The sequence below is a fragment of the Lonchura striata genome, chromosome 1, assembly GCF_046129695.1.
Source record: "Lonchura striata isolate bLonStr1 chromosome 1, bLonStr1.mat, whole genome shotgun sequence".
Lineage (NCBI taxonomy): Eukaryota > Metazoa > Chordata > Aves > Passeriformes > Estrildidae > Lonchura > Lonchura striata.
In genome coordinates this window covers 13645917-13669167 of record NC_134603.1, presented here as the reverse complement: position 1 = coordinate 13669167, position 23251 = coordinate 13645917, and the positions used below count along the sequence as shown (strand labels likewise).

Here is a 23251-nt window from a genome sequence, read left to right as displayed (position 1 = left end):
TGTTGATAGAGCATCTCATTTTGTGAACTCTAAATCATATTTATGAAAGGTGTTGCTTAGTTCAGGTCTGATACAGATCGTGCAAAGAGAAATCAATATCACCCAGAACAGAGAAGAGCTCAAATGTTTTCTTACTTACTAACAGTCACAGTAATAGACACTTGCCAAGACACTTACCTACACCTTAATATGTTTAGAGCTTAATTATGGTGCCAAAGGAAAGTAGAACTCAATTAATCGTTGTACATTAAATGACTCGGAGTTTTTTAACAGAGATGTTCATTATAATAGGAAGAATAGATTGTAGTGAATTGATTAATTTAATTAATTGTTTTATCTCTTTGCAGCTTGCTCAGTGGCTGGTATTCCAGGTGCAAAGAAGTGGTATTTTGCAAGTCATGTCATTTGTGGTTATTATCAGGTAAGACAAACTTTTTTAGAGTATAAGTTCCTCAACCATCTGCCTGACTGTAGTACAAGCTAAAACTGTGATGTTCAAAACTCTTTTTGCTCATTCAAATATTTTTGTTTGATTAGTTCTGCAGTTCTGACTGGGAGGAAATAAGTGTTGACACACAGAAAAGTGAAGACTCTTTCCAAGCAAGTATTGACGAGACCCTGGGAACCACACAAAATTTTGAGGAAGATGACAGTAACAGTCAGGAATCACTGTCTCTGACTGAGTATGTTTTTGGTTATTTTTATTTAAAGGACAATGATCTGACATCTAACAGTGTTCTGACATCTGGGGATGACCCAAGGGGATCAAGAAATTTTAACAAGTGAGAGTTACTACCAAAGCAAGAGTTAACTATGAACAATCCCCTACTAGTACAGAGAATACTTTTATTCTGTTTAGCATAGCTTTAATTTTTTTACAGAGGATTTTTATAGGATAACAGAACAGTTTCCTAACAGCTAACATTATATATACTAAAATTTCTTGCTAATTCTGCTTGAATCCTACTTCCAGTTTTACTTCAGATTATTTTTATGTCATTAGGCCTACTTCTGTCGTAGTAAAAGAGATGATTTCTCATAGCCTAGGTATGTTTGTGCAGAGTTTTAAAGATGTAAGATGTATCAGGTACCATTCATTAGTTGTAACTTTTTGTTCTTCATTTTTAGTATCTATGATGAAGCTGCTGAAAGTCTGCATCAATTAGCTGATAAATTGCCTGCCCCAGGTAATCTGTCCTTAAAAACCAATCTCATTGGAGTTTGTCTTGTTAGTTACTGATCTAAAAACTCATCTGGTAGAAGCATAGTGAATGGAAAAGTTCAGAGAACATTAATTTGGTAGCTGAATTAACTTAATGTAGCTCTTGAAGGTAGTTTAGGAACTTGAGCATGGTTGGCATTGCAGATCAGCTTGAGGACTAGTTTGCTGCTTGTTTCTTTGGTAGGCTGTAGTTCAGTAGAGTTTAAAATAGCTATTTATATAATAAATTTGTCCATCTGAAATGACACCAAAGTAATCATAGACAGTAAGCAATACAAAACTCAACACAGGAAATTTCTTATTTGAAAAAAGGAAGATGTTGATATCAGGTTACAATTACATATGATTTGACAGCTGCTTGCTTGTGAGTGAAGAAGATGAGAAGGAAAATACATCACAACTGTTGGACTGCGATTTTGTAAACTGGAGATACATACCACCTTGCATGTTAGGGTTATATAATATTGCAGAAGTTGATTTGGGATAACAAAGGAACTCAAGAAGAATGAAAAATAGCAGCTTAGAGTGTTAAAGGTAGGAGAATAACATAGCTTAGTTGTACAAGAGACAAATCTCATCTAGCAGTGTTGAGTGAGAGAGGAGAAAGGGACAGAGCCACTGTCACAGTGGGAATAGTGTTCATCTAAGAGGAGCAGCAAGAAATAAGCTAAAATGTGTGAAAAGTGTTTTAAATCTTGAAGTTACTTGATCTTTTTTGCTGGTTTTAATGCAATCAATGATAACCAATACTATTCTATCTTTAAATGACTGAAAAATTTACTGAATCATGATGTTTAAGTAATACACAACTATTTTATAGGCAGAGCAATGGTTGATGTAATCCTGCAGGCTGTTGAATGTGATGGACCCAAGTTAAAGGACTGCTTACCTGCTATTGGTGCCCTGAAACACCTGAGAGAGTGGCACTCTGCACAGATCACTATTGCAGCAAGTGATGCTAAAGGGTATGGCATTTATTTCAGGGGTAAAACAAAGTTTTTCAAGGTTATTTCTGCTTTGTGTTAGCATAGATCAGTGGGTTGAAATAAAAACAGCATGTTGAATACTTTATATATATACTTTGAAAATATGTGAATTAGTTGTGTTATTGTATGAGGAGAAGACTTACTTATCCTGATTTATTGTAAATGCATGTCCTAACCAGAGAAGCAGGCAGAAAAGCCAGTCCTCCGCACTTGTTGTTTTCTGTGGGAGCAAAGAGTAAAATATTTTCCCTTTCCATGGGTTCAGTGTGCATACAATGTTTTCATGTTGGATTATGCTATGGGATACTTGTATGTTGACTGTAGTTTTCCAGATTTTTTTAAATAAAGCCATACTACTGCTGGTTTTACGTTAAATTTTATATTACCTTTGGTATTACTTTTCAGGGAGGAAAAGTAGAGTGTGTCATTTTTCCCTTTTGAAAAAGGCGTATAAATGCTCTATTACTTCTTGTATGCTTTTCAGGATTCTGTTAGTATGAAGAGTTATTAATTCAAGTTGAAGTTAATTCCAGGAATTTACTTACTGTCCTCCTCAGATTGACATATTAAGGCCATGATATATCTCGCCATATAAACCACAGTGTTTTGGGGCTTTTATCCCTTGAAGTAAATCATTGTGTGGATACTGAACAATTTGGCAAGGTCTCCACTTTCCTTCCCCTTGGTGCCCAAAAGATTGAAATTTGCTTCATAGAATACATGGTTAAGCTTAATCCTGAATTAATCATGTTTAAAAAGGTGAATGTTCAGTCCTTGGATAGAATAAGCAGTATATCTACTTCTACTATACAGTATTTCCTGAGGTATGTGGAGGACAAGAAAGTTCTCAGTGTTTTCCACGAACACTCGATCTATCTCAGTGCTCATTGATATAATCCTGTGGAACCAGCTTTTGACTGAAGAACTTTTTTTCTGTTTCCTATTATGTAAAGTGAGATTATTTGGGTATAGAAGATCTCTGATGAAAGTTATTTCATTTAGTCTTCCTGTTCTGTTGATGGTGCTGATTTCTCTTAGAAGACAGACTGCCAGTAGAACCCACAGACACCAGCTGTTCTCTCTCTTGTTGAATTTGGAAAATGCTTGTGCTGCAGTCATCTCCATTTAGAGGGGTAACTACAAACCATCTGGACAGGCCAGTGATAGCCCCACTGATGGCTGCCAGGCTTTGCTGCAGCTTCTAGCACCCAACATTGCTAAACAGTACTTGCAACTTGCTATTGCCAGTCCTATTTGATGTCAAAGTTCTTTACTATCACTTTGATGGAGCATATGAACAACTTCCTTTATAGACCCTGAACAAGCAATTCTAGAATATTTTTTACTTAATGGAATATAAAACTTTATTGTCTGTCTTGACATACACAAGATTGTTCAGTGCTAAGAGGTCACAGGTGAATTCAGTCAAACTTCACTGCATGTTCATTTGTAATGCTAAATTCAGTAAGATTAATTCTTTGATATTCTTACAGTAGCTGGCAAAAGATTGCAGACTATCTGTCAGCAGACTTCGTATCATCAGATGATATCATGAATGTTATTGATTTAAATGAACTCTGGAGAGGAAAGATTCAGATATGGGAAAGAAAGGTAAAATAACTTTTATTTTATTATTATGGTGATTATTTTTTAAAGCATCTGTGTACCTCACTTAAAGCATTTATATTGCAGTGCATTTTATGCCTTAAGTCAAATTTAGTTTCAACTATGTAATTCAAAGTAATGTGTGATGTGTCTGGGTGGGTGGCAGGATGAAAGGGTAAGTGAGATCAATGCATCAAGATCTGAACTTCAGAAATCTAGATGCTCCCCTCTGAAATATTTTTCTTAAAAGTTACTGTTCAAAATTAGATTGTTTTGTATCTATCACAAATCATTGTCTTGTGACTGTAACTCATTGTTGCAAGCATATGTCTAATGTTTCTGCAAAACCCGAGAGGTTTGTGACATTGTTTACATTTTCATTATTATGGTTTTAGATTGAATAGTTGGTTATCTAAGTCTAGTATTTTTTCTTAGTTTTACAGATCTAATAAAAATAATATTAATTGTTAATTGTTAAAAGTAGTAACACATCTACCTGGCTAAAGAGAAATAATTTTTATCTCTTTTTGACACATTTATTGTCTTCTTCTTTTTTTTTTTTCCCAGTTTGGATCAGGAGTAGATTTTCCAGAATTCTGTATAAAGAGCACTTCAGCCAAGACATTCAGGACTGCAAATTTAAGGTCCCGCTTTGCTGTTAAAAAAGAGTGGCAATCAAGGAATACTGATACTTTGCCAGAAGCAAGTATTATTCTTGATCTTTCTTTGAGTTTTACAAGTCATCTGTTTTACTTTCTGGAGAAAATTACTAATTGGGGAAACCTTAGGACTGAAAGTTAAGTGTAGAAGTAATGATTGGATCAAATGGAGGAGTACTTCTACTCATATAGTATATATATATGTTGTCAAAAATCGTCCTTAAAACTTCACCTGTTTGTACTTAGGAATGCAATACCAGATTTTTTTTTCAAGTAGAAATCAAGACTTTGTTCACTTTAATACTCAAAATAGTTAAATTATGAATTCTGTATTTATCTAACCCTTCCCACTTAATTTAAAAAGTTTAAGTTCTTTTCCTTTTTCACTTTTGTTGTTTCATGTTTTCTACTGGAAGTAGGTAATTGATGGGAACTCCAGAATCATATGTATTAATGAAAACAAAAATGAGTGTTAGGAAAATTTGTATCAGTTTGTAGTTTGTTATTTTCATTGTTAAAACATGCATTTTGTATTGCATTTCTCTGTTCCTGGTAGATCATATTTTATTTTGGGTAAGAGTTAGAATTCATTTGATGCCCATTGTTGACATTCTACAAAGTCAGATTTGTTAAAAAAATTAAATACCTTCCTTTTTGAAATATAATTTAGTATAGTGTTATAAAATGTTTTTGTATTCCTTTATATCTCTTTCAGATGTTATCTGCAAGGGTAATGCCTCCAGCAAAATGCTCGAGGAACTTCTGCTGATATAACCTCCTGCATCATGTTATATTATAGTGTTATATATTTAGGTTTTTATTTGATCTCTTTTCAGGTTTTTCATTATTATGGTCCTGCACTGGAATTTTTACAGATGGTGGTGCTCTCTGATCTACCTTCCATTTTTATATCAGATCTGGAGTTTGAGCTGTATCCTTTTTTTAAGGATCTAAACTACTACTGATAATTGTCTATAGCAGAAAGAAAAAGATCAGCATCTACCCATGCAAGCAGCACAGATGAGGATAGGCAAGGGCTCATTCTGTGCTAACATGACAAAATAATCATAGTGATTCTTCAGAACTGGATGTTTTAATTTTGAAATTTAAATTACATTAGCAGTACCCATAGTGTTGATACTATTGCACATAAGTCTGTTGATGTGCATGATCTTTGTGGGAAAAGAATAGAGAAATGTTTATTCTGTGTAAGTTTAAAAAACGCCTCAAGCCCTTCTATTGAATGAATGTAGCATGCTTCACAATATAGGAACATTTGTTTACAAACCATGCTTTTATTGTGCAGTGGCAAAATCTATGGCAAGGTTTAGCAGGGGAGTTCTCTCTTGAGTGTATATGCTGCAGAGATCTCAAGCCATATTACTATTGTTTTTGAAAAGTATGTACTCCTGGTCCCAGTGTTGGTGTACCAATAATACCTTAGGATGTATAAGCCTGCTATGATTTTGAATATATAAATATCTGTTTCTGTCAGGCTAGAATAGAGATGTCAGTGGAGTATTTTGTCATATAACATTTTCAAGTGTATCACTTTACCTGTAAAGGTGAGTTTTTTATGTTTTGTGATACTGTAGTATCAAAATTTAGATGCTTGCAGTGCTTCTTTCAAATGATGGTAACCTGATTTGTAAAATAGAGGTGCAAAGTTCTTTGTGAAGATGAGATTCCTTAAACTGTTCTGTTCAGGAACCTGTCAAGAAAGAATACCAAGGAGACATCTGCACTGCTTTTGAATCAGATTTCTTTTCTCTCTGGCAAGGTAAAAACTTTTTATTTATGTATAGCATAAAAATGAAGGTATAAAAGATGTGGGAATAATATTTTTAAACCTAGCCTCTGTCTAAGCTTCTTCAAGATTTAGTTATAAAGCAAACATGGATTTCAAAGGTCCATGCTATACATACCCACTGAATAGTTTTCTCTTTATCTCAGCTAAATTTCAATCTCCTTAAACATTTTCTAATCCTATCCTGACAGATAATTTCTGTGCTATCATAATTGAGCTATTGATTTTTTTAGCAAAAGGCAGGCATGTGTGCAGCCTACAAAATGTATCTAGGTACTGTGAAATGGTAAGCTTTTTTATTTTATATGTGCATATTCTGATTTTGGATAAAAAGAGTTCATTAAACATTTACAGTCCTACTTTTTCCCTCCCTTTGCCTTTGAATGATAGTGAGATTATTCATAGCCAAAGTATTATTTTGAAGATGTTTTTCCTGAACATTCTATCACATTTACAAACAAGGTAATACATCTTGTTTAGGAAAGTTTTTTAGTGTTTATAAAATAAATCTATGGCATTCAAAATAAAACATGCACTTTGAAAATGGTGATACAGTTATTATAAATAATATATGTTTTTTGTTTATTGTGGACTTGGTATCCCATTATCAGGCTGTATGTTTCATTTTCAGTTTGTTATTTGGGTTTTTAGTAACTCTTTTTCTCCCCTGCTACTCCATTCTCCATTAGCTTAGCCAGAAAAGGAAAAGGTCCTTTTTCTAATGCTGTACCAAACATATCTCTTAAAATGGTTTTATATGAGTAAATATCTCAGGTAATCTTCAATTTGCTTAAGAACACTTGGTTATACAACTTTTACAATCAGAGAGCTCACATTTCTACTGGTGTTTTTAAAGAAGAAGCCCAAACAGTGAAAACACATTCTCAGGTTACTTTTTAGGGTCTGCGCATGTTGAATTGAATATATTTTGATAATAACAGTTTCTCATAGGGATTTTTTTCAGTCTCCTACTGGAAATATTGCACATTTGTAGGCTTTTCTAAAATCTGTAATAGCATTGCTTTATTCTTTGAGTATCCTTTGAGTATTCAAGTATTTCTGCAATTTTTCTGTTAGTGTTTATTGACCTGAAGTCTGTGTAGAAACATAGACATAGTGTAGTTTCTGGTTAAGGGACAGAGGTAATATGTAGGAAGGAAAAAAGAAAGAAACTATTTCATAGGAATGCAGAGTCACTGATGCTAACTATTCTCTTTGAATTCTCTTTTCATTCTGGATACTGCTCTACAAAAACATTTGTAGCCAAGTTATGAAGATACTTGCAATAGATAATAAATACCTTTTTATGTATGAAATGGAAATTCAGTAGTTAATGACCTCTCAATTGGACCAAAAAGCAATTTTTACAGCTTTTGTGTCAAATGCAGTTCCATTTTGATTGATGTGAATGACAGATATGTTAAGTGGAGATGTTTTTCTTCAATTAAGCTAGATTTGAAGTAATACTAAATCAGTAGCTCAAAATGAAGTGTAAAACAGATTTCATTAATGTTGCATGTTTTGTATTTGCTCTCCTTATTTAGGTGGGAGCTTTATTTACATTGCCATGTAATGTAAGCAGTGTAGTGATCCCCTCTCCTGCCCAGCTGAGCACTAAGAAATGGAAGGAATATATGGCTAAGAAACCAAAGGTCATTTCTGGTATGTGTATTTTGTATATGCGTGTGTGTGTGTGTATATATATATATATATATATATATATATATATATATATATATATATGGTGAGTTTTTTCTGTACATTTGAGATTCTCTTTCTAACTTCAATTAAATTAGGTCAGTGATTGTAATCTTCATTGACACAAGAAGATGTGATGAACGCAAGTTCAGTTATGCAAACTTGTAGGAAGAATAATGGTAACACTATGACAGGCTTTGGGGAAACAAGGCATCTCCTTTAAACCATTTTTGTGTCCTGACTGTCAGTTAAGATCCAATTTCCACGCATCTTTCTAAAGTGATTGTACAATCCATGGCACAGAGGTTTATTTCTGCAGATGGAATTCCAGTCTGCTTCACTGAGGCGCTTCCGTTCTTGTTTAAGCATTTCCAGAAGTTCTTCAGTGCATTTGCATTTAATTTCAATCGCTTCCTGGGAAAATACAGACTATTAAGAAGTGCTGAATTCCTCCATTCACCTACTAAACCTGTGGTTGAGAATGTGCTCCCTGTAGGGCTGCAGTTATGGCAGCTGACTCTCACACCCTCTGCCAGTGCACAGAAATCTGTTTCAGAAAGTGGGAGAAGAGAATCAGAGCACACCAAGGCCAGGGGAAGTTTCTCAGTCAGCCCTGCAAGTTGGAGGCATTGTACAAGCAGTGACTGTGAGGTTTGCAGGCACTTGAAAACATCTAAGAAACTAAAAGAAACTTGGTGGTAAATCAATGCTTAAAGTACTTACCTAAGACACTGAAGTGCTGAATTTTGCCTTCTTTCATAATCTTGTTGTTTATACATAGTCTAATATGTAATTATTGTAGATTCCAAGGAACAGTGACTATTTCTGTTACCAACTTAAGACAATTTTTTAAACAAGTATGCAGATGAGGATGGATCGTATTGGTAACTGATATTTTTTCAGGTTTAGGGGAAGGAAAAATTTGAGAGGAATTATGAAGAGTTGTAGAAGAGGACAGAAGCTTAATTATGGAATGGGTGCTGGCAGTGTTGCTTTTTCCCAACCTGGAAATGAAACTTGAGATAATTTTAGGAAGGAGGTAATATAAAAGAGGATCTTTAATGAAGGCCTTCAGAGGCAGTTATGGAATAATGTCCACAAAAGCCCACCCCCCTAGGGGTGAGTACATTTATTGGTTTTAAGAAATTAGCATAATTTATTAAAAGCACTTAGGAGGACAAGTGGTAATGTAATATCCCCAAAGTCAAGGCCCTTCTCTGGAGCCCCCCTTCAGCACTAGTTGTACTTTGTCCATGAAAATCTATCTCAAAGAGTTGTTCTGGGCTTTGGTTCTCAGGAAGAGCCAAGGTAGCATGGGGCCTTGTACTTCCTGGGGCTTGGAGCTCTGGAATTTGTTTTGTCTTTCTGCTTAGGGAAAGGCCATGTAAAGGTACTGGGAAAATTAGCTACTAATACAATAGTTGACAGAGTTACAAATACATGTGTGAAGAATACAGAGAACATACATAAAAGCAAAACAGCAAAACCCAAGCGGCATCAGCATTATATAGATTTAAAGTTCTCTGCATGTTTGGAAGTGGTGGAATACAGAGGGTGTAGAGCTGGTCACAGCAGCAGCATTTGTATTTGTTAGAGAGATACTACTGATGCAGTCAAATGAGCACAGAATCCCCAGTGTCTGTAGGATATTTGTCCTGTGCTTCAGTGGAAACATTTTGTATAAGTATTAACTAGTTGTGATCAGTAATACACAATATGTTCTTGTTAGGCTTCTTGAGTAAAATTTACAATCGAAGGAGAAACACAGCTTTTTAAACAAATTTTCTTGTTTAGTTGAAAACTGTTGATTTTTTTAGTGGCTATCACTAATCTGACTGTACTAAGGATTTGTGAATCCTTAATCTCTTCTATCTGTGGGGAGGTAGAATTCTTGGTATTGGTAGTTCTTAAATACTAAGATTGAAATGCGAAATAAAAGTTTACTCCTCAGGAATCAGCTTTGAGATGCCAAGATAAACTGAAAAAGGAAGATATTTCAATTGACATGGGAAACAGGACAATATGACAACATTTATGGAATATTTTTTCTTTATTGTTCTTTTTTCTTTTCTAAATTGATGCATTGAGTTTTCCCCTCTTTTCCCATGTCCAACTATAAATTTTCAACAAACACAGGAATATATTATTTGTTGCTAATAAAAATTTATGATACTAATAAATGTTCCTGTAGAGTTAATTATTGTGACAGTACTGCAAATATCTTACGAAATTAAAATATTTGACTTTTGAAAGTTAGTACATCAAGAAGTATTTATTAGCTTGATTGCTATGTCTTCCAAGGTGCTAGAATTTTTTTTCTGTGTGAAAAGATAGCAAACCCATCCTTTCACTGTTACAGCTAGGTACCACATTAATTTACTTTCAAAACTGAATACTATATTTCAGTATTCAAAAATAGAATGTCTTTATCTTTCATCCAGACACAAGGGTAAAGCAGGGAGTGAAGGTTTTATTGATGAATAATGCAGTGTCCTTGGGAAGAGTGTGTACAATACTTCCTTTTCTTCTACAGTTGTATGTTTGTTCATTGAGCATTTAATTTATTTTGATGCACATATGCAAAAAAGCCTGTTTTTACCCAGCAGAACAGAAACGTCTTTGTTGTTTCATGGTAAAAAGGTAACTTTGGCAGTGAAAGGTTTGCCTGTTACTCTTGGTTGGTGGTTAGTAAGATTTCTCACAGAACAGAAGAAAGCAAATGAAAGAATTTTGATGGTGGATTATAGTTTGTTTCAAAGATGTTTTTCTGCAGGGGTTTTCCAGTTATGTCTTGATGTTTGTTAAGTTCCAGAAATTGAACTGAAAGGAGAATCTTGCCGATATTATTTCTTGCTACAAGGCAATGGCTCTGGAGGGTGTAAGGCAACCTTGATTCATTCAGCTGGCCAGATCAATGGGATGGCCACTCTTGCTGCAGTAAATGGAAAGCTAAAGGCAAAAACTGAAGAAGCAGAGTCAGGTAAGAGTAATGATTTATTTATTAATGAGTATCTGAATGCAGGCAAATGGTAAGTTCTTAAATTTCCTAAGTTCCTTTTATTCACTCCAATCAGTATTCAAAGGGAGAAAACAAAGAGGAATATTACATCTTTTGTGAAAGTGTCTTTTAAGAATATTTTTTCAGATCCATAAGAAAATATAGTAAGAGCTTATTTATTCACAGCATTTACTGCTACCATATTTTTAAAATTGACTATGCAAAGTTATTATCAGTCATTTCTCATAACTGAAATTAGTTGAAAATTGTTTATTCTAAAGGAACGTGCAGGTAATATTGCAAAACCAATTCATGAAAGCTTAAAGTTTTGAAAGTGTGTGTTGTCAATGTAAAGACTGAGCAACCCATGCCAAAAATCTAGGTAAATATATCTTGAAAGTCCTGTTTCGTTGATGATTTAAAATAAAAGCTGCAAGGCAGTGGACAAGTTGAGTTTTGTTATCACCTTCAGTCCGTTTGCCAATGTCCATGTTAGTACGAAGTGTTTAGGGTGTGAGCTGGCACGCCTATCCTAACTCCTCCACTAGGGAAGAGCAGGTATGCAGCCATTTATCATGGAGTAGTTGTCATGTTACAACTACACCTACCAGGTAACTCTACTGACTCCTGTGCTTGTTTAAATAACACTGGCAAAGAAAAGGAGCACAGTGACCTGCATTGTATCTGCTTAATTCCTTATTATTGAAATAAATCTGTGTATTATATGAGTGACTACTGAGCCATTTATCCTAATTAAAATCCCATTAGTACAGTGTCAGAAGTCTGAAAGTCCTTGACCATATGTTGGGAGAAAACTTTTCTTTCCTCGTAACAAACTTAGGATCTTTTTACCTTCTTTAAATGTTAGTCACGTTAATTGTGTTGTCATTATACTGGTTTTGTACAGAAATTCAAAAATACTAGTCAGGCATCTCTTTGAAATTATCCTCCTGGTGTTCAATTGGAATTAATTAATTTGTTTATTCAATGATTAGCCATAGTTGAAAGTCTGGTTGTTTCCTTTGAATATGAGATTTTTATGTTTCCTATGATTATACCTTCTATTAAGTAATTATTCCAAAGAGACATTTTTAATAAAAATTTGTCCTAATCTGTACAGACTTCTGTATTTCTGACTTTATCAAGTCTCTGCCATGCTATTATGGAGAGGAGATTGTACAGAGAGAAGCAAAACTGTCTCATCTCCAAGTGTTTGCCTTGAAGGAGTATCTCAGTAAGTAATGGGAAAGCTCTGGTAATTCTCAAACTAATATTTTAAATGTCTTTATTTCAAATTGGGTGGGATGGCTCACCTTACAAAACTGAAGTTGTTTGACAACCAAAGCGTGTTGATCACTGTGGAGAAATAGCAGAAGTTAGAAACTTTGAAGTACATCCATGATTATCTGTCAGATAATGTAAAATAGAACACTGAAGTAGTGTTGGTGGTTGTTATATGAATACTCTGAATTTTTGAGCATAGCATTGAAATAATTTTGTACAATTCTGTGATGATTTCCCCAAAATCCTTTACTGCTGGATAATATGCCTTCTACAAAAATAAGAGTTCTGGTTTGGGTTTTTCAGCTTTTTAAAACTTTATTATTTCTTTGAAAAGTCTTAAGGAGCAGAGGAAAACCATGCATTGGCAATTTGTTAGATTTATCATGGTGCATCATTTATAATAAAAACTTGAAGGATCATCCTTTTTAGGTTTTTATGACTTTGCAGAGAAGTACATTTGAGTGTCCTGATGTTTTTACATCTTAAGTCCATTGTTTAAGAGACTCAATTAAAAGAAAAAATGCTTCAGAGAGATTGGCTGGCTTATTGAAAATGGTATGCTGTGGAGGTAATTTAAGTATATTATCATTAACAGAATAGTACCTTAAAGAAAATAAGATTTCTGTAAGTAGTCTTGTCTCCCACCCCACACCCCCTGATAACTTAGTAATTTTCAGATTCCTGTCTGCTTCAGCCCTGAGGCTGGGTCTGCTTTAGAGCTTGTGTTTTAGTTTCCTTTGAGTGGGTCACCCATTTCCATTAAGAGACTGAGTAGGAGCAGTTGGGATTCACTGATTGTCCTAAATAATACCAGAAGTACCTGACCCTTGATACTATGACCAAAGAGACCAGAGCAGGCTCTCAGTTATACTGGAGCCCTTCACTTTTAGTCTCAGCAAGTCCAGGTGTTTGTCTCTGGGGGATTCAAACCTGGATATACTCAGAAATGCATACATTCAGACTGTAAAAACATGAATCACATGTGACTTCAGCTATTCTCACTGCTGTTTTTTCACTTGTCTTGGAATAAACCTCCCATATCTTACTGGTACAATGGTAAGTGTCAAGTTAACTTACTTGTGTTACTGGTTTTGGGTGGGGATTTTCTTGTGTAATTGTTTTTTAGCAGGCTTCTGTTCTTGTTACTTAGCAGATGCAGTACCTTTTATTTTTTCTTTTATAGAGAGAAAGGAATTGACTAAGCAGCCTGTAGTTATTTCTACCAATGAGTTTAAAAGCTTATTAAAACTCACAAGAGAATGTTTTTTGGACCTGTGCAGCACTAGTCTTCCTAAACCTGTTCTACAGAAGGTCTGCAATAAAACCAGGTCATGCACTGTGACTTGTGGTAAGTATTTTTATTTACAGACTACACTGTTTATTTTGCTTGGATGTATTCTCATACTGGTCATAAATCTTTTAGTAAAAGGAGTAAAGTCTCTTTACCAAAAGAGAAAAGCATGGAAGGAAAAGTAAAGTAGCTTTTTAGGCTTATTTTGCAAACTGAAATTACCCTTGCATTACCTAGTTCCTTTTTCTACCTTGATGAAAAAATTGTCCAGAGAACATTTCTGATTGCATCACCAGATAGATTTTTATTTGCATACTTTTAGAGATATACATTGAAGAATATCTATATATAAAGGACTGTATATCTATTTATTTAAGGAATAAGGTTCTTCATTTAGGATTATCTAACATGTATTTCTTTTAGAGCCTGATTTAATAGAGCCTAATCCATTGGAGTGGCCAGAAAGACATGTTCTTCAGAATTTGGAAAACTTTGAAAAAAACAAACAAAAAATGAGGTAATAATGAAATGCTGGAGATTTTCTTTGGAGTAGCCATTGAAATTTACTATAGAGGATCTTTATATGTTGATAACCATAGTGTAAACTGTTTACACATATTGATAATCTTTCAAAGAAAATATTGCTTAAGGCTAAAACTATTTTTCTGTCAATTTCCAAGGGTATAATTTCTTCGTATTTAAAGAATTATTATTTTGATTTTTATTGACTAAATGCAACTGGAAGCTAGCTAAAAGTATAATAGTTGTAAAATTAAATTACCAAAATGCCACTTCTAGAAAATAGTAGCCATGGTAAGAAAACCTACAAAAGCTTTTCTTTCTCCCAACATACCCTAAGTAATAGAGATAATTTAGCTGTTTTTGTCAACATGTGCAATGAGATCTAATCTGCTCATATTTCCTAAATAGTTTCCTAAATCATATATCAATAGCTGATAGTCAGTAGTTGATACCATATATCAAGTAGTCAATAGTTGATATCATATATCAAGTAGTTTTGCAGTCAAAGAGCCTATTTGCTTTATGTCTGAAATTTATAATTAGTTATGTTTTGCCTTCAGTACTGTTCAAATGAAACCCATAGATGTTTGTGTCACTTAAGACAGCCTCTTGATTTCAGTCCAGCTTTCACTTTTATAAGACTTGCCAAGGAGTGTTTAGGTTGGCCATTAGAAAAAGGTGTTTTACCCAGGGTGAACAGGCTCCCCAGGGTAGTGGTCACAGCACCAGCCTGGCAGAGCTCAAGAGGAGTTTGGACAATGCTCTTGGACACATGGTTATGACTCTTGGGGATGTTGCTGTGCAGGGCAGGAGCTGGACTCAATGATCCTTGTGGTCCCTTCCAGCTCAGTTTATGCTGTGATTATGTGACTTAATGGTCTTTGGTGTTGATGTCCTTGCTGACAGACCTGTCAAACCAAGTGTCCAGCTGTCCTTTTCTGAGTCACTTCATCCCATTTCTCTCTTTCAAGTACTGTAGTTGGCCATGGCTTGGATTGGAATTCTCCATCTGATAAATTCTCACATTAGCTTTCTCATGGTGGTATTACTATTATCATCATCATCATTATTACTATTATTGGCTTTTGTTTCTCAGGCAGGCAAGTTCTTCCTTTTAATTAGCTGTTGAAAAGATTCCTGAAGGACTTTTCTGTTAAATAGTCAATGTTTATTTTATTGCTCATAATTTGAGCTGAGCATTTTTCTTATCCTGCATCAGGATACAGTATGTTTGTTTGTTACAAAGGGAGAAAAAAGGGAGAACTTTGACATTCTTGATGGAAGACACTAAAAAAAAGAGTGGAAGGTTGCATGCAGTAGTGGCTTTATTGTTCCTTTGCTAGATATTGTATATTTTTAATTTTTTTTAAATGGGAACCAATTTTTGGTTGGTCAAAAAAAATAGAAAAAAGAGGTGAGTAATCATCTTCCCATGTTGTGTTTAATAACCAAGCTCTAAATTCTTGAAGAAATTACTTTCTTCAGTTGAATTTTAGAGAACTTGCACCAATTATCATGTTCTTTATCATGAACATTTTTGTGAATGTTCTCAAGAAGCAATTTTGTTCATTTTACTTTGGTACTAGTTTAATTGCTTGAGAGTAGCAATGATTTAATATTTTTTTAAATGCCATGAGTTTATTAAAAAAAAAAAAACAAACCTGTCTTAGATTAGTCTTTGCTCACTGCCTTTTTTCCAGAGTTCCTCTGTTTGCACATTCACCTGAGCAATTGCTGGGGCATAAAGACAGCCAGCGGGAGTCGCTGACCTTGCTGGATGCTAAAGAGCTGCTCAAGTATTTCACCCCGGAAGGGCTGCCCGTGGGGGATCTCCAGCCACTCCAAGTTCCCAAGCGGTATGGTCAGCCTGGTAAAGCCACTGAAGACCAAACTCAGAGCTGGTGCAGGGAGATGTAAATAAAGGTGGAATGGGAGTCAAAAAATGGCCTAACTGGATTTGAGTTTGTAACATCCTTACATCATATGCCTGCCAGTGAAATCATCTGTTCTGGTCTCCAGTCAGTATTGCTATTTAGTTCTTTCAGAATCTGAAATGGCTGAAGATTATGGTCTTGGTCATAGGCATTTAAATAACAAAATCATCACCTGAAGCACAATTGTGTTACTGGTAGAGAGAGCCCTGCCAAGCTGCTGCTGCCTTGTGTGTCCATTTCCAAAAGAGTATTTCTAGTAAAGCAGAAGCTACTGTGGTAGAGCTTTAATTTTTTTGGTGTGATTTCTTTCAGTGAAGGGGAGTCTAGGTGGGAAGACAAAATAAGAAAATAGCTGAGCCTATTTAACTGTGTTTGTCTCCTGTCATGCTTTTTATGTGGTAAAGTGCTTCTTGAAGGAAACTTACATACTCTGGTGGCTTTGCAAATATTCATTCTTGGTGTGTATTAGTGTACTAATACTTAGTATATTAACCACTGCTTTTTCAGCAGGAAGATAGCTACATGCAGTTACTGGAATAATTTTCAGGATCTGAACATCTGTTAGAGTTAAGGCCAGACTCTATAAGAGTCAAATAGTGTTTGTAGAAGCAGAACCTGTACTATTTGTGCAGTGTGTCACAGACTGCTAGGTAGGCAAGACAGTCTTTGCAGTCACTAAAATTATATTTGTTGACCTTTTGAATACTGAATAATAGAAACTATAATGCAATTATTTGATACAACCCTTCAGACTTCATTATACATAAAGGATACAATCCTTTTTCAGACTTCATTATATGTAATAAAAGTGTGAGGGAAAGGTTCTGTAATACTTTGGATTTTCTGTAGGAATTTTGAGACTTCTGTAAAGTAATTGCTGAAGTTTTGAAACTAAATTGAATATGTTCTGAGCAGAGAATTCAAGCAAATTAGAAACTATGCAGTAAAGATTTAGAATCTCCTTCTGGGTAGTTAATGAGTGCAGAAGATTTAGAATTGTAGATAAAATATTTTCCTTCCAACTAGTTGTGTGGGAAAGAAGTGAATAATTTTTCACTAAAAAGATCTATATTTTTAGTCTTTGATTTTTTCCAAAGCCTCCAGAGAAGCACTATAGCATAGAATACCTTGAGTGTTCTGAATGATTTGCTTTGAGCTAGAGATGAGTGAGATCTGAATTTGAATTGAGTCCAGCAGACCACTGTACTCTGAGCTGCTCACTCCCCTAGCAGATGCTCTGACTAAATTCCCTGGAATTTTGAGGAGCTTTGCATAGTAGGTGATCCAGAGCAGTGAGTATGGACCCAAGGATCTTCCTGACCAGCAGAAGTATTTTGAGAGAAACTGGTGAATTAAAGGCATGTTCCCTTGTTTTCTGTGTTTGAGCTTAGATAGAATTTTGATAGATTATAGTTTTGGCTGACAGTCTTTCCAAATTATCATTTTGCTAGATTCAGTATCACATTATTCCTGGATGTTTTTCTCAGATTATTGCAGTGAAAATGGTGCAGTCTGTATGAATAAAATTTGATGCAATGTGTAAGTTTCAGATTCTGTTACATCTTGCCTGTGTGTCTTCCCTTCTTTAGAGATAAATGTCAGTGTATGTAGAGATCTGGCAGCAAGATCTTTCTATCTGCCTTGCTATGGCTTATTCCCTTGAAGTACCCTCAAACAAATACACTCTTATGATTTAGCTGCAGAGAGTTACTATCTGGAATTGAAATATCCCAAGGATCAAGCCATTAGTTCTGAAGTCTGGGAAAGATGAGTGTTAGGTGAGGTAACAGTTTGAAGCTAAAGGGAAGGAATTCACTGCTTACAGTGCATGATTGAGAAATGGGAGGTCACTTTCCAGTTCCTCTCAGTTCATTCAACTACTCAGGTGTCCTTTATATGATATTTGCCTAATTTTATTGATAAATTGTTTGGAGCAGTGACCTTAACCATCTAAGAAACGCCTGAGAGCTTCTGTAACAATAATAGCTCAGTAGGAATTATTTGAACTTAAATTCTCACATCAATACTGTTTAATTTTCCATTGATGCTAGGGGCTTAGCTGCAAGACATGCTGTTTTGATCTTCCTATGTCAATGCATTTGTTTCTGATTTTTGGAAGTATAATTTATCCTGATGGTAACTGGTTAAAATAGATCTTTGTTTTTGTCCTTTCAGTGAAAATGCATTTCTTTTGACACCAGAGCTTACTCCTCGAAAACTCAGAAGTTTGCCTTTTGAAAAAGCAGCTGGATGCCATTATCATGGACTTGAGTAAGTTTCCTGTTTTCTTTTCCCAGATTTATTTTTTTAGTTTCCAGTCTAGGTATAATTAGAAATGTTTCAAGCAACATGTTAAGGGCATGTTAATTACAGTTTAAATGTCACAGGTTTAAATTGCAACATTCCTGTCTTGATGGTAGTGTAGAAATATTGAAGGTCTCTTTTTCTCAGTTGTACTGCTTTATCTATTCTCAGTGTCTCTGAAAATTTTAATTCAGAATGAAAAATGGCAAGGGAATTAGGGAAGATGCTTTAAGTACATACATAGTTTCTTCTTTGATATTTAATTGTAGACACTTTCAGACTAGTCAAGGGGTTTAGTGAGACCTGCTGTGATGCTACTACCTATATGTTCAGGGAACCTGGAAACATCAGGAGGCAAGTGTTGGTAACAATGTTCAAAAGGATCCCTACAGCTAGGACTGTTAGTCTCAGCCAGCCAGCAATACTGATTTGTCAAAGCAAACAAATGGGCAAACTGTCACATAATGTAGCTGTATAAAAATAATTTAGAAAAATACAAATATTGACATTGAGGAATAAAGGAAAAAGGCTATAGAAATGCTGGAGTAGATAATTAAGCATATTTCTTCCCTACAAACGGTCTTATTGCAGTATATATTAGTAAGGGCAGTGGATACCAACCATAGTTGGTTCAGTTTTTGTGCAGACTTCTGTTGCCTCCTAAAATCACATTTTCAGATTATCAGAATTGACTAACAATGCTGCTGGTATTTTTTTCCCTATCTATTTTACAAATAGTTTGATTAAGCCTGTGTTTAATATTTGGTAATTTTAGCCAGGTTCTCTAGGGCAATGAAGCACTCCTATCTCTTTAGTTATCTCTTTTTCTAAACAGCAACTCATGAGCCTGTTAGCCTTTTTAGATTTGTAATAAGTGTCACAGAGAGGCAACTGGGTAGAAAAGAGAAATGCATATGGTAGGTGTGGGAAGAAACCACTTTTCTGTTGTCTATTGCTATGTGGTACCTTGCTGCCCTGCCTGACCTCAGCAAAGAGTGTGCCTGAGATTTCAAATTCAGCACAGCACAGCTTGTGCTGCCTCTTCTCCTAGCAAAAGGTGACAGATATAGACCACAGGGAGACCTAGATATTGTGGAGAGGTGGAAGATCCTGGCATATTAATATAGCAGGGGCAATGTGTAGCAGTATGGGAGGGAAGCAGTAGAGTGGGAGGTAATGTATGACCAGAACATATTGTAAGAAGAATTTTGTGGTTATGGGGCAGATGTGCTTGCTACTATGCAGTTTCATCTGCCCAGCTGCTGTATTTATATTTGGAGGTAAAGTCTTGCCAAAAAAGCAAGGAGTAGCAGTTGTCTTAGAATGGCTTGAGTTGGAAGGGACCTTAAAGATCATTTAGTTGCAGCCTCCCTGCCATGGGCAGGGACACCAACATCCCACATCTTTTTCCCCAGAGCTGCTCTTAATTAATCTTTCACTCAGCCTGTATTTGTGCTGGCATTGCCCTTACCCAGGTGCAGGACCTTGCACTTGGCCTTGATGAACCTCATCAGGTTTGCACAGGGCCACCTCTCAAGTCTCTGGATGGGATCCCTTCCCTCTAGTGTTGACCATGCCACAGAGCTTGGTGTCAATGGCAAACTACTTCCTTGAAGTCCAGGGTGAGCTTACTTTGTGCTCTCCTTGCTGCCCTGAGATCTCAAACTCCACTGTTTAATGGCCACTGCAGCCAAGGCTGCCCTTGAGCTTCACGTTCCCCACCACCCCCTCTTTCTTGGTGGACACAAGGTCCAAGATAGCATCTCACCTCACCTCACCTCACTCAGAGAAGAAAGTTACCAGTTCATTCCAGGAGCCTCCTGGATTGCCTCTGTCCTAGGTATTAGCCCTCCAACAGATTATTGGGATGGCTGAAGTCCTCCATGAAGACCAGGACTTCTGAACGTGAAGCTGTTCCTATTTATGATTAAATCAAATTTTTGGTGTAATGAACACGTCAGACACTTGAATGCTGTTTTGCAAAGAGAATGCAATTCCTATTAAAGCAGTGAGTAAAATGGCAATTTAATTTCTAAAGTTAAATAGATTTTTTTATCTTTGTAGGGTATGTGACTACTCAGGGGACTGAGAATATAAATAAGAAAAATTAAATACCTTGAAATTTTTAAGTTCAGACAACTTAGTCTCTTATCACATAATGAATTTATTTCTAGTGGAAAGTCTTCCCCAACTGTAGAAATGGATTAATCAGCCAGCTATTAGAAAAATTAATCTGTCTCTGAATATGAAAATACTCTGAAGAAAGGGGAAACATCAGAACTAGCAATTTAACATGACTCCATTTAAGAGATAAAAGTAAAGAATATGTCTTGCATTCCTAAGAGTAGCAAACATTGCTGAGCACTTTGAAGGGTGGGCTGAGCAATAGCTCACACTGCTCAAAACAATTTGTAACAAAGAGGCTGAAATAATACAGGATTTACTGTTACCTTTCCCTGCACTACACTAAGTGACTGGGTGATGAAACATTGTTCTCTTGCAAGGAATCCTGGAAATCATTTATACTAGCGAAAAGTTAGTTAAGACACATTTTGTGATACCTCATGTGTATGTTTCACTGAGTTAGCACTTGTTCATTTCTTATCTTTCAGCCCCACTGTAATCAATACAGTTTGTGCTGTTGATTTGGTTGATTAAACCACTTATTCATTATAGTCAATAGGAAGCGTGTGCTTGTTAAGTGCTAGTTTTTTGTATTTTTAGTACTTAAAAAATGTGAATCTCTCATACAACAGTGTTTATCTCAGACAAAGCTAAAAGTTGCATTTCAAAGAGTTTGTTGAAGGAAAAAATTCTGCTAATGTCCATGGAAATCTTATAAGAACAGGATAAAGAATTACAAATAATATATAATTCACTTCCTTTGTTGGAGTTAGACTTAAATATAGCAAAATCCATCAGGCAAATATTAATTTACTGAGCTGTTAAAAGTTGTTTTTCAGAACAGTATACCAGTTCAAATAAAAAAAAGGTTTTGGAGTTTACATGACTGTCAGAAGCAAGTTTTCCTGATTGTAATAAAGCAGAGACTTTCTCTCACAGGTATCTCACCCAATTTCAATTTTAGATATTGTCTTGATAACAGAAGGGCCTTGGAGAGAGATGTGGGATATGCTGAACTTCAAACTCGTCTTATTCGCTATGAAACTCAGACTACTTGCACCAAGGAGTGCTGCCCTGTGCCACTTGTCCTGAGTCCTCTGCCATCTCCTGCAGTCTTGTCAGAGCCTGGAAGTGTCCCTGATGGAGAGACTTTACAAAGTGAATTCAAAACAGAGACATCAAGGCTAAAACGCAGATCAAAAGACCTGGATTACTTTTATCCCAAGAAAAGGTAATGCACTGAATAAAATGAATCTTTAGCATGAAATGTTTCAGTAGTCTCTTGTGAGCTGCATCTTTTCTTTCATTTCAAAATGTTTTAGTGAAGTTATCTAGACAAACATTCTACTTGTTTAATCCTCTTCTGTAGGTTCATTTTTTTTTTTAAGTGTGATTTCGCATCAATGGCATTAGATTAATCAAAACTATGCAGCACAAGCACGCTTTATTTAACGGATTTGGGGTTATATCTTGCAATCTCAAGTGCCTTTGAAAAGATGACAGCCTCATCTAGGACTAAAACAGTCAGTGCTCCTGTACTACGAGTGAACAACTAAAAGTTTAGAAAGCCAAAAATTGTACAAACAGAATAATTGAATTTCTAATCCAAAGGATTTCTGGCATAAGATGACCTACCAAAATTCAATTTTATTGTCAGTCTTGTTTATTAAAGTCTTTTCTGGAAGTTTAGTTTTTATGTACTTTGCTTTGTCCTCACTCTGAAGATGCAAACTCTGTCACTGAACAAGAGCTGCTAAGTAACACTATTTCCAAATTCACTTTTTTACTGTAATACTTCACTTCTTCCTTATTTCCAGTTTGATACCCTTTGCATTCTAATCACAATAAGCCTTTAACAGAGGTGTGGTTTTAGAAATATGTATGTATTTTGCAGGTTACTGAATAGCTAGAAAAGAAGTTGCAATTATACTTAACATTTTTAAATTGGAGTTTGGAATTACTAATGCTCTTACAGTTGGAGGATCAAGGATTACAATGTTCCCATAGAATTTTAATGCCCAACTTCTTGTAGTTAAAGATGAGTTGTGACATTCCTATAGGGCCAAGAGAAATTTGATAGTTTCAAGAAGTTTTGTCTCATCTGAAGACTGGAGGCCAATTCTCTTCCTAAGAGTTTTATTTTCTTAGTTACCCAATTTCTTCAATTTCTTTCTAGACCTTTTTAATCAGAGGTGCAATGGGTCTATGTATCAGAGCCCAGTCCAATCAGCAGAGTGTTCTTCTAATACAAAAAATTTTGCAGAATAGAATCCTGTCTTCCTGTCTGCTGTTGTCAGATGTTGTTTGAAGGAATGCTCAGTACTTACTGCTCTAAAGCAGCAGCCTCTCTAGCAGAAGCAATGGCACTAAGAGTCGGTACAAAACCTGAAAGTTATTTTTATTGGGATTTTTTGCTATTCTTTGTAGGCTAACTAAATCTGAGAGTTCAGACTCGCTCCTGTCTCAGGCAAGTGGAGGCAGCAGGAGTCAGTGTGCAGTCGCTGTGACGAGGAAGCGCTCAGAGAGATCCGTGTCTGTGGCTGCAGCGCCAGCGAAGCTGCCCGGCCAAGGCCACGGAGCAGCCACCAGCACTGGCTCAGCTGCAGAGCCTGAGGCTGCAAAGCCAGAGAAGGAGTCAAGATCCCAAAAACACACCAGGGTAAAAACCTACCTTGTTCTCTCAGTGAAGAAGAGCTGTTTAACTTCTTTCTGTGGTATTTGATTTGTAAAAGAGTTTTAACTGAAGGTGAATTATCTTCATCTGTATTTGTTACTGAATTTAATTCTGTTCACTTGTGTAAGTAAATCCTGAAGTCA

At 35.7% G+C, this 23251-nt stretch overlaps 1 protein-coding gene and 1 long non-coding RNA gene across 2 annotated transcripts in view; one reads left to right on the top strand and one right to left on the bottom strand.

The window, feature by feature from the left end:
• MTBP (MDM2 binding protein) overlaps positions 1 to 23251 on the top strand; it is a 28589-nt gene that overhangs the window by 1353 nt on the left and 3985 nt on the right. The window contains exons 3-19 of the mRNA XM_077782268.1: positions 348 to 421; positions 538 to 683; positions 1129 to 1187; positions 2043 to 2187; positions 3702 to 3819; positions 4381 to 4515; positions 5309 to 5403; positions 6180 to 6252; positions 7824 to 7941; positions 10784 to 10957; positions 12096 to 12209; positions 13443 to 13607; positions 13974 to 14067; positions 15773 to 15928; positions 18182 to 18277; positions 21399 to 21665; positions 22862 to 23093. Of these exons, the coding sequence (XP_077638394.1) occupies positions 348 to 421; positions 538 to 683; positions 1129 to 1187; positions 2043 to 2187; positions 3702 to 3819; positions 4381 to 4515; positions 5309 to 5403; positions 6180 to 6252; positions 7824 to 7941; positions 10784 to 10957; positions 12096 to 12209; positions 13443 to 13607; positions 13974 to 14067; positions 15773 to 15928; positions 18182 to 18277; positions 21399 to 21665; positions 22862 to 23093 (2261 nt within the window). The remainder of the gene's footprint in view (positions 1 to 347; positions 422 to 537; positions 684 to 1128; positions 1188 to 2042; positions 2188 to 3701; positions 3820 to 4380; positions 4516 to 5308; positions 5404 to 6179; positions 6253 to 7823; positions 7942 to 10783; positions 10958 to 12095; positions 12210 to 13442; positions 13608 to 13973; positions 14068 to 15772; positions 15929 to 18181; positions 18278 to 21398; positions 21666 to 22861; positions 23094 to 23251) is intronic.
• LOC144246066 (uncharacterized) lies at positions 10899 to 23146 on the bottom strand. The gene is made up of 3 exons (XR_013339728.1): positions 23106 to 23146; positions 12289 to 12331; positions 10899 to 10939 (listed from the first exon to the last, which is right to left on the bottom strand). It is a non-coding gene; the product is annotated as an uncharacterized LOC144246066 (long non-coding RNA).